The 18,997-nt window shown below is 48.8% G+C and overlaps 1 protein-coding gene across 2 annotated transcripts; it reads right to left on the bottom strand.

Moving 5' to 3' along the window:
• Positions 1-736: 736 nt before the first annotated feature.
• TM9SF4 (transmembrane 9 superfamily member 4) lies at positions 737-18,347 on the bottom strand. Of its 2 annotated transcripts, XM_074157019.1 has the most exons (19): positions 18,258-18,347; positions 16,345-16,347; positions 12,697-12,810; positions 10,979-11,078; positions 10,389-10,557; positions 10,179-10,308; positions 9,054-9,177; positions 8,106-8,224; positions 7,853-7,964; positions 7,265-7,335; positions 6,701-6,833; positions 6,068-6,149; positions 5,884-5,959; positions 5,460-5,543; positions 5,088-5,263; positions 4,668-4,731; positions 3,947-4,066; positions 3,322-3,411; positions 2,790-2,939 (listed from the first exon to the last, which is right to left on the bottom strand). In XM_074157019.1, the coding sequence occupies exons 1-19, from the start codon at positions 18,345-18,347 to the stop codon at positions 2,790-2,792; spliced, it is 2,007 nt and encodes a 668-aa protein (XP_074013120.1). The 2 variants fall into 2 exon arrangements, with proteins under 2 accessions (XP_074013121.1, XP_074013120.1); XM_074157020.1 differs by lacking the exon at positions 16,345-16,347 and having other exon boundaries at positions 737-2,939.
• Positions 18,348-18,997: the final 650 nt, after the last annotated feature.

Below are 18,997 nucleotides of genomic sequence, written 5' to 3'. Positions count from 1 at the left end.
CCACCCTCAAAGTGAAGAAGTTCCATGTAAACGTGAGGAGGAACTTCTTATGTTCAAGTTTGTGCCCGTTACCTCTTGTCCTGTCACTGGGCACCACTGAACATCACAAAAGAAAACACCACAAGAGAAGCGAATTCACGATCCCCCCCTCAGTCAGCATCTTTAAGGGACACTCACCGCCCTCCTGCCACACACACCTCCCAGCAGACATACACAGGCACTGGGAAAGAACATCAAGCTGGAAGCTAAGGACGGAGCTTCCACAGCACCAAGAAACCTCCAAAATACTACTCAGAGGAAGGAAAGGGCAAGTTCCTTCTTACTCTCACCTCTGCTGCTCTGCAGCACCGTGTGTTTGCCCAACGGTCCCAGCCTGTCAGCCACCCGACAGCCCTGCTGCTCTACCAACGTATTCCAACGTATTTCGCACACGAGACACGAGTCGTTTCAGTGGTCTGACCACGCAGCACACGAGAGCAGTTCAGATCCAAATGCCTCAACCTGGTGACGTTTTAATGACAACGTACGGCACTGACCGGGACACGCCACACTGAGAGAAACCTACTGCTCAGTCAAATTTACCAGGAGAAAAATGGTGTAAGGAAAACCAAAGTATATTCCAAGCTGTGCTTCCGACTGAAGCCACGCGTCGAAGACCACACAGGTGTCGAACAGGCAAAGTGTTACGAAAAGAAAATCCCAAGAGGGGGCTTAGGAGAACCCAGGAGAGCATGACAACAGGACAATGGCAGATTTATTTACAAGAGGACACAAAGAATACATACATTAATTAAAAATTACAAAGAATACAGAGAAAACACTTTGGGGAAGGGAGAGAAATCAATGCTGGCTGAGCCTCTCCACTGGGGAGGGGGCAGGAGAGAGGAAAAAAAAAAATAGTAAATCAACCAAAATCTCAGAGAGGGATCTCAAATCAGAAGTGACGCAGGACTCCACAGCACAGTTGGCTTGCGCATCCCCTGCTCCCTTTTTCCATCCTTGATTCCTGGCTGATTAGACTTTGGCATAATGGGCGGCTGAAGGAGCTATTGGCCAAGGCTGGAAAGACTCAGTGCCAAGGAGTCAAGCCGCCTGGGAAGCTCCCCGCAGGGGGCAAGGCCACCGGTAAGAGACACAGGTCCTTGTATGGACCTGGTGGAAACTCTTAGGGCAACTGGGGTTAAAAAAAGCCCAGAACCCCTCAAGGGTGCACATCAGTGCTGGTGACAGGGAGGGCTTTGGACAGTTCTGGGTTGGAACGGTGTCACCTGTGGCAGTTGGTCATTTGAAGACCTTACTGCTTCCTACAGCAAGAAACAAAAGCAATATTTTCATAGATTTCACCAAAAAAACCCCACCAAACCCTCTCCCCTGTAGCCCTGACTGAATCCAGCTAGTCTGGGGGACGGAATGAGTCTTCACTGTAATGTGGAACCTTTTTACTGGTAAACATCATCGAAATGACCAAAATAAAAAACTTTAACCTCTTTTAGAAAGAGCTTCCCATAGGCTGATTCAGGAATCAAGCCACGGAAGAAGAGGAGCGCGCTGCAGAAGAGCCCACATGGACTATCCCAGAGGGCTTGGACCGTTCTGTGGAGAAGAACAAAATACAGCTATGGGGTGTACGCTTTTTCTGTTCCCTGGAGGTAGAGAATCTAAGAGAAGGAGAAGAGAGCAGCAAGAGCAGCTGGAGCACAAGGCAGGTAGTAAGACAGCCCGCTCCTGGCAATGGGAGACCTCCTCAGGGCTACTGCCTCTGTCCCCAGCCCCTTCTGCACAACCTGCACAGGCCCCCGTGGCCCAATACGACATCAGATTTCTTGGCACTAAAGCAGCGGCGTCGCAGCCTTCTCTCTGCAGGGCTCCGCACAATCCCGGTGGGGTTCCCGGGAAGGAAGCCTGCCTCATCTCCTCACGCAGCTGGAGCAGAGCTATCGACAGAACAAACTCTTGTAGTTACCTCACATATCCTTCCAGTCACACAGATTCTAGCACCAGCACAATCGCCGCTTCCACCAGAATGTTACGTCCTGCTGCATCTGGCTGCACCTTCCGAAAGAGAGGAAAATCCCTCCCTCCCTCAGCCCTTCCAGTGGAGGCATCTGAAGCAGCCCGTGCTGTCCGAGGCCAGAGGGAGGGAGAAGTGATGCCGAGGGTTGCAGTTCTCAAGCTCTCTCAGGGTGAAATTGCACTTCCCAGGCTCCGAATGGCACCTCCATCAAATTGTAAACAAGCCGAAGCCAGGACTTCCATGGTCAGAGCTCATGCTGGGCAAGCCTTTAGGCTCCCTTTATTTTGCCGTAGTCAAGCTCCCGCTTCTGTGTAGACATGAAGGCAGGAAAGAAACCCAGTCTGATATTTGTCTGAAGAGTCTCCCTGAATCCTAGAGCACCCTAGGGGCTGGAAGAAAACATTTTGACAAGTGTTTCCACTGCTGTCTCAAATCCATTCGTCATCAACATAAAAACAAAAAAAGGATGAATTAGCAAAAAAGGGGGTTTACTTATACAGAGGGATATTTCTCTGCTAAAAAAACTCCCTCAAATATGGAACAGGATAATAAAGTTAAAATGTAAGGTATCTACAGACCCCTTTTCCCCCCAGAAGTAGCCCAGAATCCATGTACACTGTGCCAAAGTTACATTCCAAAACGAGGAGTTATTTATTTCTCTTGTCACTCTCCCACTGGATTTTGATTCCTTAAAAGAGTTGGGAGAAGATGTCCCCTTCACTCCCAGGAGGACACGCACTCAGAGGTGTCTACTTTCTGCTGGGTCTGTGCATCTTCAGTCTATTTTCACTGCGGCGTAGATCTTCCGGACAAACATGTAGGCTGCATAGAAGCCAATGGTGCCAGTGAGGAGCCAGAAGGACAAGACCATAAGGGCGGTGTAGCCAAAGTATAGTAAGGAGGGAATGAACTCCACAATATCCAGCTAAAACAGAAGAGGAGGGGAAAAAAAACCAAAATCAAGTACAGCGGTAAAAAGAGTCGGCTCCCCAAAGCAGCCAGTGCCCTCGAGAAGGCAGCATTTGACGGGAGAAAACCCTCCACTTGATTAATTTTTGTCCAGCTGAAAAGAGATGCCCTCGGAGGTGGGGTTGGGAACACCGCTCCACACAGGTAACGCGGGCAGGGGCCTCGGGCACTTACAACCTTCTCTTCCCTCTGGAAGGACCATCTGCACTCTTGGCTGGTGAGCTGCCTGGGGCTGGCATGGGGACAGACTAGGACTAGACTGTTCCACCATTTCCCTTCCCAAATCCAACAATCTCCTTTAGGAAGGTGGCACTTTCATACAAGAGGAATAACAATACCTTGTTCACAAAGTAGAAGATGGCATAGATGAGCACATAGAAGGCAGATCCTCCAGACACCAAGAAGGTCCTCCACCACCAGCGGTAATCCTGACAAGGCAAAAAGCCTCATTATCCCTCAGGCTTCTTTTTCCTGGGTCACTGTCTCAGGGAAGCTGGGAACTTTCTGGGACAGGGAGAATACCACCCATTTTCCTTCCAAGGAAAACCACAATTTGGGGCTGGGGAACTATTTTGTAACAGAAGTGTTTCCAAACAAAGAGGATGAAAAGGTACAGTGAAGCAAAGCCAGGTCAGTATCACAGAATTTGCTACCAAAGAACACGGCTCAGCCTCTGGCCCTGCATTTCATTTTGTACGTGGATGGAATGAAATTGTTTCTTTGGGAAGAGATGTCAGCTCAAAACACCCTCCCAGCATAATATCTGTTATGAAACTACAGTTCCCAGCCTGGCAGATAATCAAGGAGCTTCAATTCTCCTTGAAGTCAAGAGGTGTTAAGAGCAATCACACTCATGAAGCTGGGCCAAGCTAGATTTCTGCCAAGCAGCAGCAATAACGTGACCTGTGCTTTTCCAGGAGCAAGCACCCCGAGCTACCGAAACTACCAATGTGGAAATCTCACCTCAGCACACAGCTGGAAGTACACCATGACAATGCTGATTTGGGAGCACGATACCACCAGGATTATAAACACCAGGAAGAGAAAGCCAAAGAGGTAATAGAACTGGTTCTCCCAGATTGCCTGAAACAAAGACACAGCAGAAATTTGTTTCCATACTACTGTCATCAATCAGTGAAGGTGAGACTAACTTCTAGCCCCTAACCCAAGGAAAAAATGAGGAGCCCCTCAGCCTCATATAGATGAAACCACAGATATAATGCATTTCACAATGCTGCTTCAGAGAAATCAGGTTGCAAAAAGGTGCCCAGAGACAGCTCTGAGGTACCTCGTTCATTCCCCTCCATCTCCTTAGCAATGGAACAGCAAATTCCTCCCCGTTCATAGAAGGTGAAAAGTGGGCAGCAGCTGGAATGGCTCAGTGAATGCCTTAAGACCAGGACCCCTCCTTGACAGAACGTTACAGTGAGCTTTCATCTTCACCACCATCCTTCAAATCACCAAGGAGCTTCCCAAAGGCATCTCCAGGTGTCTTCAGCAAAAGGACAGACTGGAGAGACCCACAGCCCAGCTCTCTGGAACCAATACGGAATGGCTGGAGGGAACCTGCTGCCCCTTCAGCAAGTACAGGAACAGGAGACTGCTCCAGTGGAAGCCCTCTCCCTTTCAAAAGCTTTGGCACAAGAGGAATCCTATTCAGGAGCAAAGTGGGTTAAATGCTTACACTGAAAATGAAGAACAGTTCAATGAACATCGCTCCAAAAGGCAGAATACCAGCCATGAGAATCCTATAGAGGGAGAAAGAAAAATCGTAAGCAGCACAATATAACTGTCTGGCCGTTAAAAGTCCCCTGTAACCACACAAAGCGCTCCCAGCAAAAGCTCTACAGTTCCAGATTACTAGAATAAATTTCGCACACTAAATGGCACAGCTGCTCCCATTGTTGAGCACGTATCACTTTCATAAGCACCAGTCACACCACATCAAGATTGTCACGATTGTCTCTGATACCGCATTACTCAAGGAAATACATCTGCCACATCTGTCTGTGCCCACAGACCAGCAGAAAGTGATGTTCAGCAACCCAAGGAGACTGAGGGGAGGGAGCTAACTCACCGTATTTCCTAGACACTCATTACTCACCCAACAAATTTATTCATATACCACCTCTGCTCCGGGATCTGCCTGGGAATCTGATTTGTCCGCACAGGATTGTCATACGGCTGTTTGCGAAATCCGAAATAGTAACCCAGGTAGACCAAGGGCAAGGAGATCCCAAACCACATGCAGAGCAAGGCCACCATGGTAGGGAAAGGCACCTGGAATCACACCAAGAGTCACAAAAGTGAGACTGACAGGTCTGCCCTGTAGACTGAAGTCACCAGCCAGACCAACTCTCATCAACCACTGCATTCACATCCACATTCAGAAAGATACTGTGAAACTCTGCAAGTCCCTGACAGCCCAGTCACCCTCCTCCCACCCAGCAGGCTCCAGGATGAAGGTGGTACCTACCGCTCCAGAGGAGTGTTTCCCCCAGATGAAACAGTTCAGGACAAAGCAGATACCAAAGACGACACCCGGATACAGGGTAGCTGTCTGCAAGAGCAAACACAGGTTGAGAGAAAACAAATGACTAATCAACCAGATGTTTCTCTTTAATGAGTCCATTGCTGGGGCAAAGCACGTGTAGAGGAAGCATCCCTTTTGCTGCTGCACTAATACAGCGGGGAGGTTCTCAGACAAAGCTCTTGCTTTACTATAGTACGTGCTCTGGTGTTTGCCCTTTCATGTAAAGCTACAAGGACTCAAAATCCACACCCAATCTCTGCAGTACAGCCAGGCTTTGTCCAGCCACCCACAAATACCTGTGGAGCTTATCCACACAACTTGCCATCAGCAAACCCGGCTAAACAGCACAGAACACCACAAGACTCACACAAAAGGCTCCCTTCTTCCATCGATGTCCTTTCAGAGTCCGGTATAAGCGGCCAGCAAAGAATCCACCAAAAACCCTGGACAAAAACAAGCAGAGACGAAGAAAATTAGCTTTCATTGACAGGGAGAGGGAGAGGAAGGGCAGGCAGGACAGCACTGCTGTGGGAAGCGGTGGAGACACCTACCCCATGAACATGAAGAGAAAGCAGGCGGTAGTCATCAACGCACCCCGGCTAGAAGGCGACAGCATCCCCAGCATAGCAACAACTGGGAAAAAAAAAAGGAGAAAGCACAGCAGCTCTGATGTACGTGCGTCAGCCAGCATCTGGAGAACAGGGGCCCGTCCCGTGTGCAGATCACAGCTGCCTGCAATCTCTGCCTTCTGCACAGACCTCATTTCCTTCAAAGCATAACACATCCACAGCCTCCAGCACTGGCCAGAGAAGAAGCCACAGCTTTGATCTCAAGCTATAGATCATGCTTTAGCCTCAATTTCCCCAGAGATTTGAGCAGGTGCAGCTCAGAAGGCAAGGCCCACATGTGCAAAAGTCTCTCAGCCCCCTATCACCCAGGGCTCGTATCTTGATAACAGGCAACATAAAAAAAGATGCCTTCAGCTGGGAAACGGTACCTTGAAACCCAGAAACGCTGAGCACAGGCCTATTGCCTTGATCAGCCCCACAACGGGAAGCATCCTTATGTGACTTCACTCAAGCTAAGGTGAGCATAGGTTGAAGTCAATGGGAACTACAAATGCCCTTGATTGAGCATTGTTCCTCTTCTTGTAACAGTCGCCACATGAAACACGTGCCACTTACAGATGACAATCAGGATCATACAGAAGAGCTGAATTCCAGAACCTAGGAGAGAGCTGAGGATCATCGGATACTGCGGAGGCCTGAAGACATCTCCATGCACAAGTTTCCAACCAGATTCCTCCATAGTATCTTCCTGCAGCAGCAACAGGAAAAGAAGGCATTTAGATACAGTCTAACAATGGAAATGAACATCCCACCACAGCCAGCCTAAGAGGTTCGTTTCCCTGTACCCAGTTCTTCTACAGAACTTTATCACTCCAGTTAAACTTCTTTACTCTGGGGCTTAAAACAGTTCAGACCTGAACCACCAGTCCCAGGGCACGCATTTATGGAGCTGTTTTCAGTCATTACTTAGGTCTGAAGACATCTGAACCAGTAATGTGCCATCGTACAGAGAGCCAAAGGTGTCATGACAGCACATGACAGAACTGCCCCTCCCATCTTCAGAGCTTGAAGCAAAACAGGGGCAAGGAAAGAGACAACACATCCAAGTCTTCAGTCTAGACCCCTCCTCATCTGTGCTTCCCTCCCTCTCTGATCCCAGCCCCAAGAACAAGCACATACAATGTCATCTTCCTTGTTGTAGTTGGCGATGTCTTTCCGGAGAGTCCGGATGATGATCATGCTGAGAATACCTGAAAACAAGCACAAACCTGAGTTTAGCTCAGAGGGTCCTACATGGCTGCGCTGCTCTCACGCTGTGCAACTACACAGCTCCCACCAACACACCGTTCTGACCAGGAGAGGAGGCCCTGAATCATTAGCCATCTCCCCCAGCCTTCAGCAAAGACAGAAACAAAACCCCAGGAAACAGGGAAGGCAGCATTCCAGCAGGAATAGTGTGGCTTTCCTGTGGATTATTGTTTTTTGGTTTTTTTTTTTTTTTTTCCTTAAATACAGACATGCAAGACATGCATTAACCACATTCTATTCCCTCAACTACCCCAGTCAGAGAGCAGAAGCAGGTAACGGTCTGACCCCATGAGGCACTGCCTGAACCAGGAGATTTTATGTGCTAATGTTTGTTTCCTGCCCCTTCTGATCAGGTTCAGACATGGCCACATCCTCACCGAGCCACCTGCAGCTGAGGCTTAAACAACGTTCCCTGCAGATTAACGGTAAAGCCGCCTTCACCCCACACATCTCACTCACCTGAAAGGAAAAAGACGACCACAACGGAGTTAATGATAGAAAACCAATGAATCTGCACGTCACTCATGGTCAGGTAGGTGTCCCAGCGGGAAGCCCATTTGATGTCACTTTCCTGAAAGAACAGTAAAGTTCTTCTCATACCAGCACATTCCCAGTGTCTTCCACAACACCTCTGGGACAGACACTTGGAGCACCAACTGCCAGCCGGCCAGGGGTAGTCAAGCTGCCAGCCCGCTTCCCATTAATCCCTCACCTCCCAGTGGACAGAGTAAGTGAAGAGCAACTGGTTCTCTTTAGAAGGATCTATTTCCTGAGGAGCAGAGCCGGTAGCTTCAGGGAGGGTGCACATACTCTTCTCATCAGCCTTCAAGTCTGTAAGGGAAAACACGGGACACGCTGGGTGAGCCCTCCCCTTCAGGCACCACCTCTTCCCACTGATCATCCCGGCTCCTTAAGGCTCTGGTCTGCAGTTACTGCAGGGGAAGCCTTCATTCCTTTCTCGCCTGCTCCACAGTTTGCAAAACTATTCTTCTGATCAGAAGTGGAGCACCGTTAACAAACTTTAAGGAAAGCTATGCATAAGGCTGGAAGGATAAAAGCCAGAGGCTCTGAAGCCGAGGATCTAGATCAGGAACAAATCCTCTATTCCACAGGACACACTGAGAAACAAGGGCTCTCCAACAGAGCCTGCTGCTGCCAGGAGTTGCACAGGATGACACACACGATGAACAACTTCCCTTCAAGACACCTGTGTCATGTTGGGCTCACTGAGGTAGGAGTGTTTTCCTGCAACCATTATTTTTTAACATTTGGTCCCCCTAGAACAGTTCCAAACATTCTGTGGGTCTCTGGACTAGCACGTAGTGTCCCAGAGGGGGACATCCTGGCCACAATAAGAGCTAGATGCTGTGCATACTTCATGCTAGATGACAGTGCAAAAAAACCCCAATCCCTAAACCCAAAACTCCAATCTTTTTATATGAATTAATTTTCCATGGATTGCATTTCAAGGATATCTCTCTATTTTTGGTAATTCCTTAATAGCAAAGGGGTTTATTGCTCTTGTAATTCAGACTCCCTCATTTCTGTGCCCGGAGACCACAATGGAAGCAACAACTGGCACTGTGACACATCAGTGGCATTCAGCTATTGGCCCTGCAGAGATTCTTCTCCTTTGCTCCCTTCTCTGAGAGTCTCTCACCTTCTAGTTTAATACTTTGGGGAATCACTTCAAAGCGCACAACCCTGTAGGTGGGCTCCTGGTTCTCTTCCACATCCTCTCTGTGGTAGTAAAGGATGAAGGAGAGGTGGTTGTGCAGGTAGAACTAAAACAGATTGACATTAAATAAAATGTTAGCACCCCAAGGGATGAACAGGCAAAGTTTAGAAGCAACAACTGCAGAAAGCAGCTTCAGTGTAGAAAACTAAAGACTCCAACTGCTCCCAGATGCATTGTGCTACAGAGCAAGATCAGGCTAACACTTCCAAGGCTAAAAGAGGAGAGAACACAGGTGTTGAAAAGGTAACACCTCAACCACTCCAGGCATAGGGGACAGTGTTTAGGTCTATTTCTGGCCTGGAAAATATCATTTTATCTCACATCTCAACCACACATTCAGCAGCAGCAGAATCGCCAAATTTAGGTTGGAAAGACCTCAGTAGCTACAACCCTGAGTTACCTGTCTGCTTTTTCTACCAAGCAGACTTACATTACCCAGCCCCCACGGGGACCCACAGCTGCTAAGTTTGTGCTTTCGAAAGGCTCTTACATCACCTATTACATGAACAAAGTACAGTGACCCCAAGCTGCCACAGCAGGTCCATTCACCCGCAAGAACTGAGGCTCGAGCGTTCAGAGCTGCGTGTGCAACTGAACACTGGAGTGTGATAAACAGATACATCTGTTAAGTCAAACAGATCATCTTAGGGCACACAACCATGGAAAATATCTGCAGGAATACAAACGCTAAGTTTCCGTGTGCAAACTTAAGCAGCTTTTCCTCTAACAAACACTTAATTATTTTTTTAAATATAAGTTACTCCAAGACTGTCAAAGATTAGCCAGCCTGTGGGGTACGTTGCCTTTGATCTGCTGAGGGGAAGCCAGTGCGTGACTATGTCAAACGTTACACAGCGAGTCAAAGCACTCCTGGCTACAGTACCAGTAGTCCACCACAAACCCCCTTCTTCCAATAAGAGACGTTTCTCTCATATTTCCACTCTTTATAAAACCTTTTGGTTGCATTTCCAATTCTGATAGTCTCTGGTAGACTTCTAACCCCCCCCCCCCGACAGACATCCCTCAAACAGCATCTGGATTCTCTACCTTGTTACCGTCCATAAACCCGAGCCTGTATCCATGCTCGAACTGCACATCCTTCTCCTTCTTCTTCTCCTCTTCCTCACGATTGGAATAAAACTCCAGCCGTGTTGCCACAGGGAGGTTATCAGCAATGCTGGAAACACAGATTTCAGATCAAATTTGTCCACAATACAGAATCCCCACTGACACAAACCCATGCTCGAGATGACTCACAGATGGACATAGTAATCTTCCCTGATGCGCTCGGCGATCAGCTTGCTCTGCTCCACCGTCAGGGTGACTGGCTTATTGGGAAAGTTGCACAGAACTTCACATTTCTTTTCCACGTTCATGGAAACCTGGAAAGGTGTATTTACAATTCGGTCCCCCCGAAGAACCTCACCTGGAAAAGAGGAAAATAAGGGCAGGGTTGAAGACTGCCAGGCTCCTCGCCGCTCATCCTGCCACTGGGTTGGCAGCGTATTGTACAGCTGGAACGATGACACCAAGTGTCCTTTGTTACCGCAGAAGCAAGGATAAGATCGCAGGACAGTTTAGCTATTTTGTTAAAAGTATCAAGCACTACCTCTGAAGCAGGTTACGCACCCTCCTTCAGGAAAGGCATTTCCTCTTTCCAACATATATTTTCCAATATATATAGTTTGCAAACAGCCAGCAAATAAAAAATTAGAGGAAGCAGGCTCTCCACAGTTTATTAGAGATGACATTTGCAATTGCTTTTACTCCTGTAAACATACCCTCACACAGCTCATAAATGGCAGCCCACTTACTGCGGGGGAACATGCTGTTCGACATATACGTACCGAGATTCTCAGCCTTGTACGTTATCTTGGTGGGCTGGCAGAAGGGCAACGAGTAGTACTCATACGGCAGCTGGGTTCGGGAGCTGGTGAGCTTCACAGCCTGGAGGAAGAACGGAAGGATTATCCCCATGAAAGAACTCAGACAGTTTCCTATTGTCTCAGCATCAGCCAGAAGCTGAAGCTCACTTCAAGCTACCTCCCATAAAGCTCACTTTGGAAGCTGTTAAATAACATAAATAAATTAAAAAAAAAAAAAAAAAGCAGAGACAGATGTTCCTGGGAGAGCTCCAGCTTTCTTTCCTTTTGCACAATTCCCAGCTGTACATTCTCTACACTATGATTTAGTAGCAATTCATTCACAAACAGAGAAACACTTGAAGAAAGAAGCGCGGTGGACTGGTTTCACAAATTTATAAGAAACAACAAACAGCTCAAAAGAAATTCAAGAGTCACATTTCATACAAGACTGCAGTTATTTCCTAAAAAAAAAAAATAAAAAATCATCATGTCACACTGATCTAGACGTCTGGCCTTCAGTGATATGAAGAGTTCAGCAATTTTCATCTCCACAAGGAAAGCCAGAGCACCATCAGATTGAGAAGATAACAGACAGTGACAAAACCCAAAGATTTCTGGAGTTCCCACAAATGACATGGCACAAGGGAAGTGCAGAGATGTACCACAGATAGTCAAGGCCAGAGTTGCTCCGAAAAAACATAAGTGTTTTGTAATGCAGCCAAGCTCATTTATTGGAAGAGCATTGGCAAACACACTGACTTGCCTTATCACTTGAGGAAGCATTTGGCTCATGAAATCCCTTTGAGAACAGCCATTCCAATACTCCCTTCTTCTGGGAAACTTACTGTAGCCACAGGCAAGTCTCATTTGATTAAAAATAGCCCATGTCTGGCAGCCTGTGGCCAGAGAGCAAACTGTGTTGTGTTTCACAGGGGAGCAGCCAACCTCAGCATCCCCAAGGGTGCTGGGTTTTGCTGAGGCAGAGGCCACAGCTTTAGAAAAATAAATGAAATGGGCTATAAACTGCTGATGTCTGGAAACAAAGCCAGGCTTCCTCCTGTAGGGGTGAAGCAGTTCCATCATTCACTACCACCGACACTGTGCAAGAACAGCTCTTCAGCAAGCCTGGGCTGTAAGATCTGCAACAGTCAAGGACAAATGCCTGCACTTGGAAAGAGCTTATCATGGATTTCACTTGACTTGAAGACACAACATGAGCAAACTGGGTAGAGAAGAAAATGGAAAAGGTCTGATTCAAACCACTTCTTTATTCTACCAGTCACCTACCACCTAAAGGCCCACCCTCTAAGCACTTTGAGAGTCAATATAAAGCTGGAGAAAAATCTCTGATTAAATGCACTTCAAAGCTACATTGAGAAAGAGGGATCTTCTCCCAAATAGAGCAAAATCTTGAGGATGCAACCATGAAAGGAATTTGGTAGAAGACATCAGAAGGAAGAAAGAAAATCATATCAGGAACTGCAGGGTAAGATGACAACAGTGACCACTGGAGGGCTGCTTACTCCCAACACCCTACACAAATGTTGTGAAAAAGAGAAAATATCTGCCCCAGAGTTTTAGTAACAGGATCCACAAATTTGACTTTCTAGACGCAATTAGCTGCTATGATATAAAGAGGGAAAAAACAAACCACAAGAAAACCCAAACCAGACAAACAAGTCCATCTAAGTTCATCCTACCTTTATTTCTACAGGATCATTGCGGTGGAAGTTGATAGGAGCCACACCAGGTACATAGAAAGAGTCTGTACTGTGCGGCAACAACAGTAAGAGCAGCACATATCTTAGCCTTTCCTGCAAAAAGGAGAAGAAACATTAATACAACAGAAACCTGGGAACAACATTAGAGATGGGCAACAACACTGAAAGAGTTCATCGCAGACATTAGAAAGGCTCCAGTGTCAGGTGACTAAACACAACTTAAATTCAGAAAAGCTATTCTTTAACTTTCTTTTGTGACTCTTATCAAGTCACTTTCCACTCCATGTGTCTCTGTCTCTTCATCTGCAATTAGGAAAACATCGGCTTTGCTCAACCACAAGAAAAACGTACTTCTTATCTGTAACACGCTTTATCTAGCAGGCTGTCATCTGACTTTTCTATTGCCACCCATCTGTGTTAGAAAACCCCAAGGATTACTGGAGAAGAGGGCTGTAGCCCTGGCACTGGATTTCTGTCAACTCTGCACGTCAGGAGTTACCCTGTAGCTGTTCGTGTATTGATGCTCACACTCAACTACATGCAGTGGAGTAGTCGGTGCAGGGTAAGGTCTGACACCAAACTAACCACTCGCTGCATCCAAAGGGATGGTCACATCACCACTCCCTCCTATCCCACTCTGCTTTCCTCACCGCTCTGGGCCACAGCACAGCTGAGGAACACGGCAAAAAAAGAGTTCACCCCTCTTTCAGGGAGCAGAGAGATGGGTTGGGCTGGAAAGTTCAACAGTTCCATGAGGACTCCAACTACACCAGCAGTGGCAGCAAACCCTTTAATGGGCTTTGCTGCTTCCTCAGTCCCTACCATCACCTCTGGTAACCCAGCCCAGCTCCAAAACGAGCAGGGAGGCCGTGAAATAAAAATTGAGCTTTAGAGAGTATTAGACAGCAGCAGCTTGGCTGGATTAGAATATCAACTCTGGTATAATCTCATTGTATTACTAGCTTCAGCCCATCCTCCTCAACTCCCTGCGTGTACGGCAGGGTGTACCATACTGGAAAACCACATACTGTTTGGGAAAACCACGCAAAACCCAGAGTCTGGTTTGGAACAACTTGAGCTAATGGAGCAGCAATAATAAACCCAATTGCTGCCTTCCCTCAGCAGTGCAGGCAGAGTCGGTCTCCGTGACCTGCTGTCAATCCAGACAGGAGCTCTGCAATCAGGGGTGGGGAAACAAAGCTAGAAGGGAAACGAAAGAGGAAATATTCTGACCAAGTGAGATGGGCTTGGACTGAAATGAGCCACCACCAGCCTGGTGGTGCTCTGGCTCAGCAGGGCCCAGGGTTTAGCACTACCGTCCCACCATTTGACACCGTCTGGGAATTAAACGTGACGCCAGCTCGTGGATACAAGCCAGATACCACGGGCAGCAGAGAAGCAAGCACACCGAGCTCCAGGCTCCCAGCAGCCACCTGCAGAACCCGTCGCAAACAGCCAGCCCCAGCATGGCTGCTCCCTGTCAGCAGTGATCCACAAGGAAGGTGGAAGGGAGCTGGGATCTAGGACCCAGAGAGCAGCTGGCAGGAGCTCTGGGTGCAGACACAGACCCCAGGGCACCCCAACAGCTCCGTTCCTCCTGGCTGGAAGGGGAGGCTGCTACAGTCACAGCGTCTTTCTCGGCACGGCGCTGGAGCACAGTCAGAACCCCCACAACATCAGAGGAAACACTCAACAGCTTCAACATTCACAAGTCAGGTGTGGACAAAAAGCAGGTCTATCACAGGGATCCTACATCAGGTCAAAGGAAAAAGAGAAAAAAAAAAAAAGATAATCTGTGTTTATTGTGTCCTGTCCCCTCCCTCTTCCTCTTCACTGCCTTCCTTTTGCCTTATTCTGAGGCTAATAAGGTATGTTTGGCCCAGGCACCAGCAAGGGTCAATAGAGCATCCAGAATTACTGGTACTGAGCAGGATGAAAAAAAGTAATAAATATTGGTTTTTTTTAAATCTAAAATGTATCTAAGATGCAAACGCTAGGCACCTACATAAAACGTGTTAATAATAAATTATTAGATATATCTTTTTTGCTTACAAGGGGATTTTCAGATCTATTCTAAGCACAGCTTAATGCAGTTAGAACAGGCAAAAAGTCTCATCTGGAAAGCGACTGGGAAGCACTTTTTAAAATTATTTGGACTTCTGAAACAACGTAGGGCTTGTTTTCTGTGCTTCACTAAATTTTGCCTTCTCCGATCCTGTAAGAGTGCTCTGTGACTCTCTGACCAAGAAGGAAACGGTCTTTCGGGCAGGTGAAGCCCTGGAAGGAAAGGGCACTCTTGTCCTACCTCACGCTCTACAGCAGCCAGCGACCTGTAGCAATTATCTTGCTTCATTTGTCACCAAAGTGCCAGACATACACAGTGCAATATTACTTAATAAAAACCAAAACCTCACCGCTGCCATCCTTGCCCTGGAGAGCTTGCAAGATGAAAAGGTAAGGACAGAACTTTGGAAAGAGCTCAGGAGACATGTAAGCACGTAGAAGATGAACATTTTGATGACACCTTTGGCAGAAATCAGGCTCTTTGCATACAGATGATGATGACTCAGAAGGCACCAGGCAACAGAAAAGACAAGAAGGGGACTATGGAAAGCCTTGCCAGGAAAAAACATTTGGTAGCAAGAAATGGGAACGCTGCTATGCAACAAATTGGGGGAGCTTTGGAAGTGAAATTTGAAGGAAATGCCCAGTGCGGGTTCCTATCCCAGCAGCTCACGCCTGGCAGAGCACGTGCAGGCTGAAGCCAGGGGCCTTTCTTATCAGGATCTTTGCTTTCGCATTGACAGATGCGCTAGATCTTCTCCAAATGAAGGCAGCAGCTTAGCAATGGCAACACAGACACATGCCAAAACATCTGCATAACTCATGGGCCTGGCCAGGCAATCATCTCATTTGGGAGATGCCTGCAAGCTAAGTTATCTCCTCCGCGAGGTTAAAACTTGCAGGATGGAGCTCTGCTTGAGTTCAGTCACAGAGCCCTGGAGAGGCCCAGAATTCCAGCAGACAGGAGACACTGCCTTCGTGGCCCTTACCAATTATTTATACTTCAAAACACCTCCACAAAAAAAAAAATAATATCTCTGATGACAGTCTTGTATCTGAGGTGCCAGGAAATCGTACAATGAAACAAGCAGCAGCACAACAAATATGCACAACTCCATAACTTCTGGGTAATTATCACTAGACTCGCTATCTACAAACGAGTCCAGGACAGTTTCTCTGATTTATCTCATTTAGAAAGACTTAAACAACATTGCCATTTTCTACGAATTCACAAAAGGTTTATGAAACACGCTGCCAAACAGAGGAACTGCTGAGCTAAATCCCAGCCTGCCCAAGCGTTGAAGAGACCCTACAACTCACATTTATGGCACTACCACACACGTGGCTACCAAGCGTGGCTCCGCTACAGCTTGTGGTCCCTGAAGCTACCGCTGCCAGAGTCTGAACTCCAACATTTATTTAAGGGAAGGCGGAAACAGAAGCCGACAAGAAGCTTTTCCCTGTGGCACTCTGCCAACACGCTCTAATGTCACCCAAAGGCCTCTGACTCCCATCCAGGACATCCCTGCCCAGGTCACTGGCAAGCATTTTCTATTGACTGACAACCTGAAGTGGCAGTAATTTCAAGCATTCTGCAAGTATTTTAACAGGACTGGTACTGTAGCAGGGCTGGTTTAGGTCTTACGGTTCCACAATCCACATATGAACTTAAGAACACAACAATGTATTTGCTCAAAGGGATGAAAAGGAAGTAGGAAGCGACAACGGTGGCAATCATAAGAATGAGACGATGGACATCGTCCCATTTCTCTTCCACAGAGGGACATCAAACAGCCATAATCGAGAGCTTTTCACTTTCAAAGACAGTTTCGAAGAAAACCAGAGAAAACACAATCTATGCAAGAGCCGTTCCAGCCCAATTCACAAAGCTCCGATATCCTGGTCAACTTACTGAAACTTTAATATGGGGACAGAAAGGAAGGAAAAACATAACGCACTACTTTGTGGGAGGAAAAAATCCACACGTAACAGAACAAACTGAAGCTCTCTCCCACATGTAACATTTATTCTACCCTCAGGCACAGTAACAGGACACGCACAGTACTAAGGGCACCTGCTCTTCACCCTCTCTGAGGTACCAGCCTGACACCTGCCCCCCTTTTCTGAGGGCTGCCTCGTTAGATGCTCTTGAGAACTGTTTGGACAAGCTCATCTTTATTGCATCTCTGCCCAGCTCACCCTTGCACTCAGAGGAGTCACTGAAAGCCTTTCGAAAGAAGACAAGTGCTGCATTCACATTGATTTCAGAGAGCTCCTTTGACACCAGGAGAGCTGTTAGCAGTCTTCTCTGCCCTTCATAAAAGAGAAGGCTACAAGGAAATTCCCAGTAGGACCATCTTCAGCTCTCAAAGCCAGCTCAGACACTCCCTCCTCCCTGCCTGGGAGAAAGCCAGCAGAGTATGAAGATGCTTAAAGCAAAATAAATTAAAACCTCCGCTCTTCCAATCTCCCTTCCAGTTTCTGCCAATCTTTATGCTACATGAGTCACCTCACATCCCACACCCTGGCCAACAGCAACCTTTGTATCAGCACACATCATTTATTCATACAGCTATTCTTACAACACATTATCAAGGAAATATCCTTCTATGAAAGCAAAGAGGAAAATCCATTTTTCTACTACAAGACTTCAGGCAGCTAATTAACGTCCCAGCAGCTCATTTTCTTCTCCATCAGGTGGCACCGACGCTCGCCTAGCTCAGCAAATTCCCACCAGAAACATCTTCAGCCCTCCAAAGGTTCAGGAAATAACTCAGTAATAACAACAGAGATGCCGGGGAGGTAAAGTGGCTGCTCGCACCCCAAGTCGACAATCGCTGCCGAACGCTTGTGACAACCCCACACCACGCAAAAAGCCTCTTGACTTGGTGCAAGCACCTGCTTCGGGCTAATGCTCCCTCCGAGAGAACTGCACGGGGACAAAGAGGATGACCGAGAGCGCCCGCAGCCTCTGCTCACACCGCGGCCGAGACCGACCCACCCCCCCGGCCCAGCCCCGCGTCCCTCCAGCCCAGACAACACCGTGAATCCCAGAAACGGACCCAATTTTGCTGCCGAAAGAGCGTGGGGCCCAGCGGGCACCGAGCACCAGCTCTGCCGCGCCCCGCTCACCCCTGCCCTCCTCCGGTCACACCGCCGGCCGCCGCCCGGGCCGCGGGGACACCCCCGGGGAGACGCGGGATGGCTACAAGGCCCCAGGCGGAACCAGGGGCTGGGGTGAGGGGAGGCGCGGGGCCCGGGCGGCGCGTCCCTCACAGCGCGGTGCAGGCCCGAGCCGGAGTCCCCTCACAGCCCCCCGCGCCGGGACCGCCTCCGGGCCGCGCCGCCTGCCCGCACCGACCGGGCCGGGCCGTAGCGGAGAAGGAGGCGGGCGAGACGCGGGGCCGCAGCGGGACCGGACTGGGCCGGACCAGACCGGGCCGGGCCCCGCCAGCCGCTCGGGCCGCCGCACTCACCATCGCCGCCGACGCCGCCATCTTGGATCCACGTGTCGGAGCAGACGTCAGCGGAAGCGGCGCGCGGTTGGCTGCGGGGCTTATCGCCATGGCGACCGCGGCCTCGGCGGGCCCGGCCCGGGCCGGACGCGGGGCTCCGCGCTGCCGGTGCGGGCGGCGCAGGGGCCGGGCCCAGCCCCGCCCTGCTGCCGGGTGGAGAGGGCCAGGGGCCGCCGGGCCGGTCACCAGCGGGTCTCCGGCCCCTCGTGGAGCCGGCCGGGGAAGGGGCAGACCGCGCCGCCATCTTTGCTGAGGGCAGCGGCCTTCGCGCTGAGGCTCCAAGGCGCCACGTTCGGTGCGGGCGCTGGGGCAGGGAGAACCGGAACGGTCCGGCCCGGGCCCTCCGGTGCGACTGCCCCGGTCCACGGGCCCGCCCTGAGGGGTGCTGCGGGTCCCCACCCCTATCCCATCCGCGTCCCCCACCCCGGGCCGGGCTGGGGAACGTGAGGAAAGGCCCAAAGACGAGAGGTTTATAAATACTTTATCGATTACAAAAAGAAGCTTCCAAAGCTGATACAAAAGCATAGAGGCAACGGTGTTTGTCTCTTTGTGTGAGGAAAATAGAATCTCAGGCCCAGAAGCTGCCTGCTGTAAGATTTATAGGGCAATCTTTAAAAAAAAAAAAAAAAAAAAAATTACCGCTTCCTCCTTTTCCCCAAATAACCCATCATTAAATACTAAAAATAAACAACAACATAAAA

Source organism: Numenius arquata, chromosome 12 (genome assembly GCF_964106895.1).
Source record: "Numenius arquata chromosome 12, bNumArq3.hap1.1, whole genome shotgun sequence".
Classification (NCBI taxonomy): domain Eukaryota; kingdom Metazoa; phylum Chordata; class Aves; order Charadriiformes; family Scolopacidae; genus Numenius; species Numenius arquata.
The sequence above is the reverse complement of the archived record's forward strand: the minus strand, read 5'-3'. Positions and strand labels throughout refer to the sequence as shown.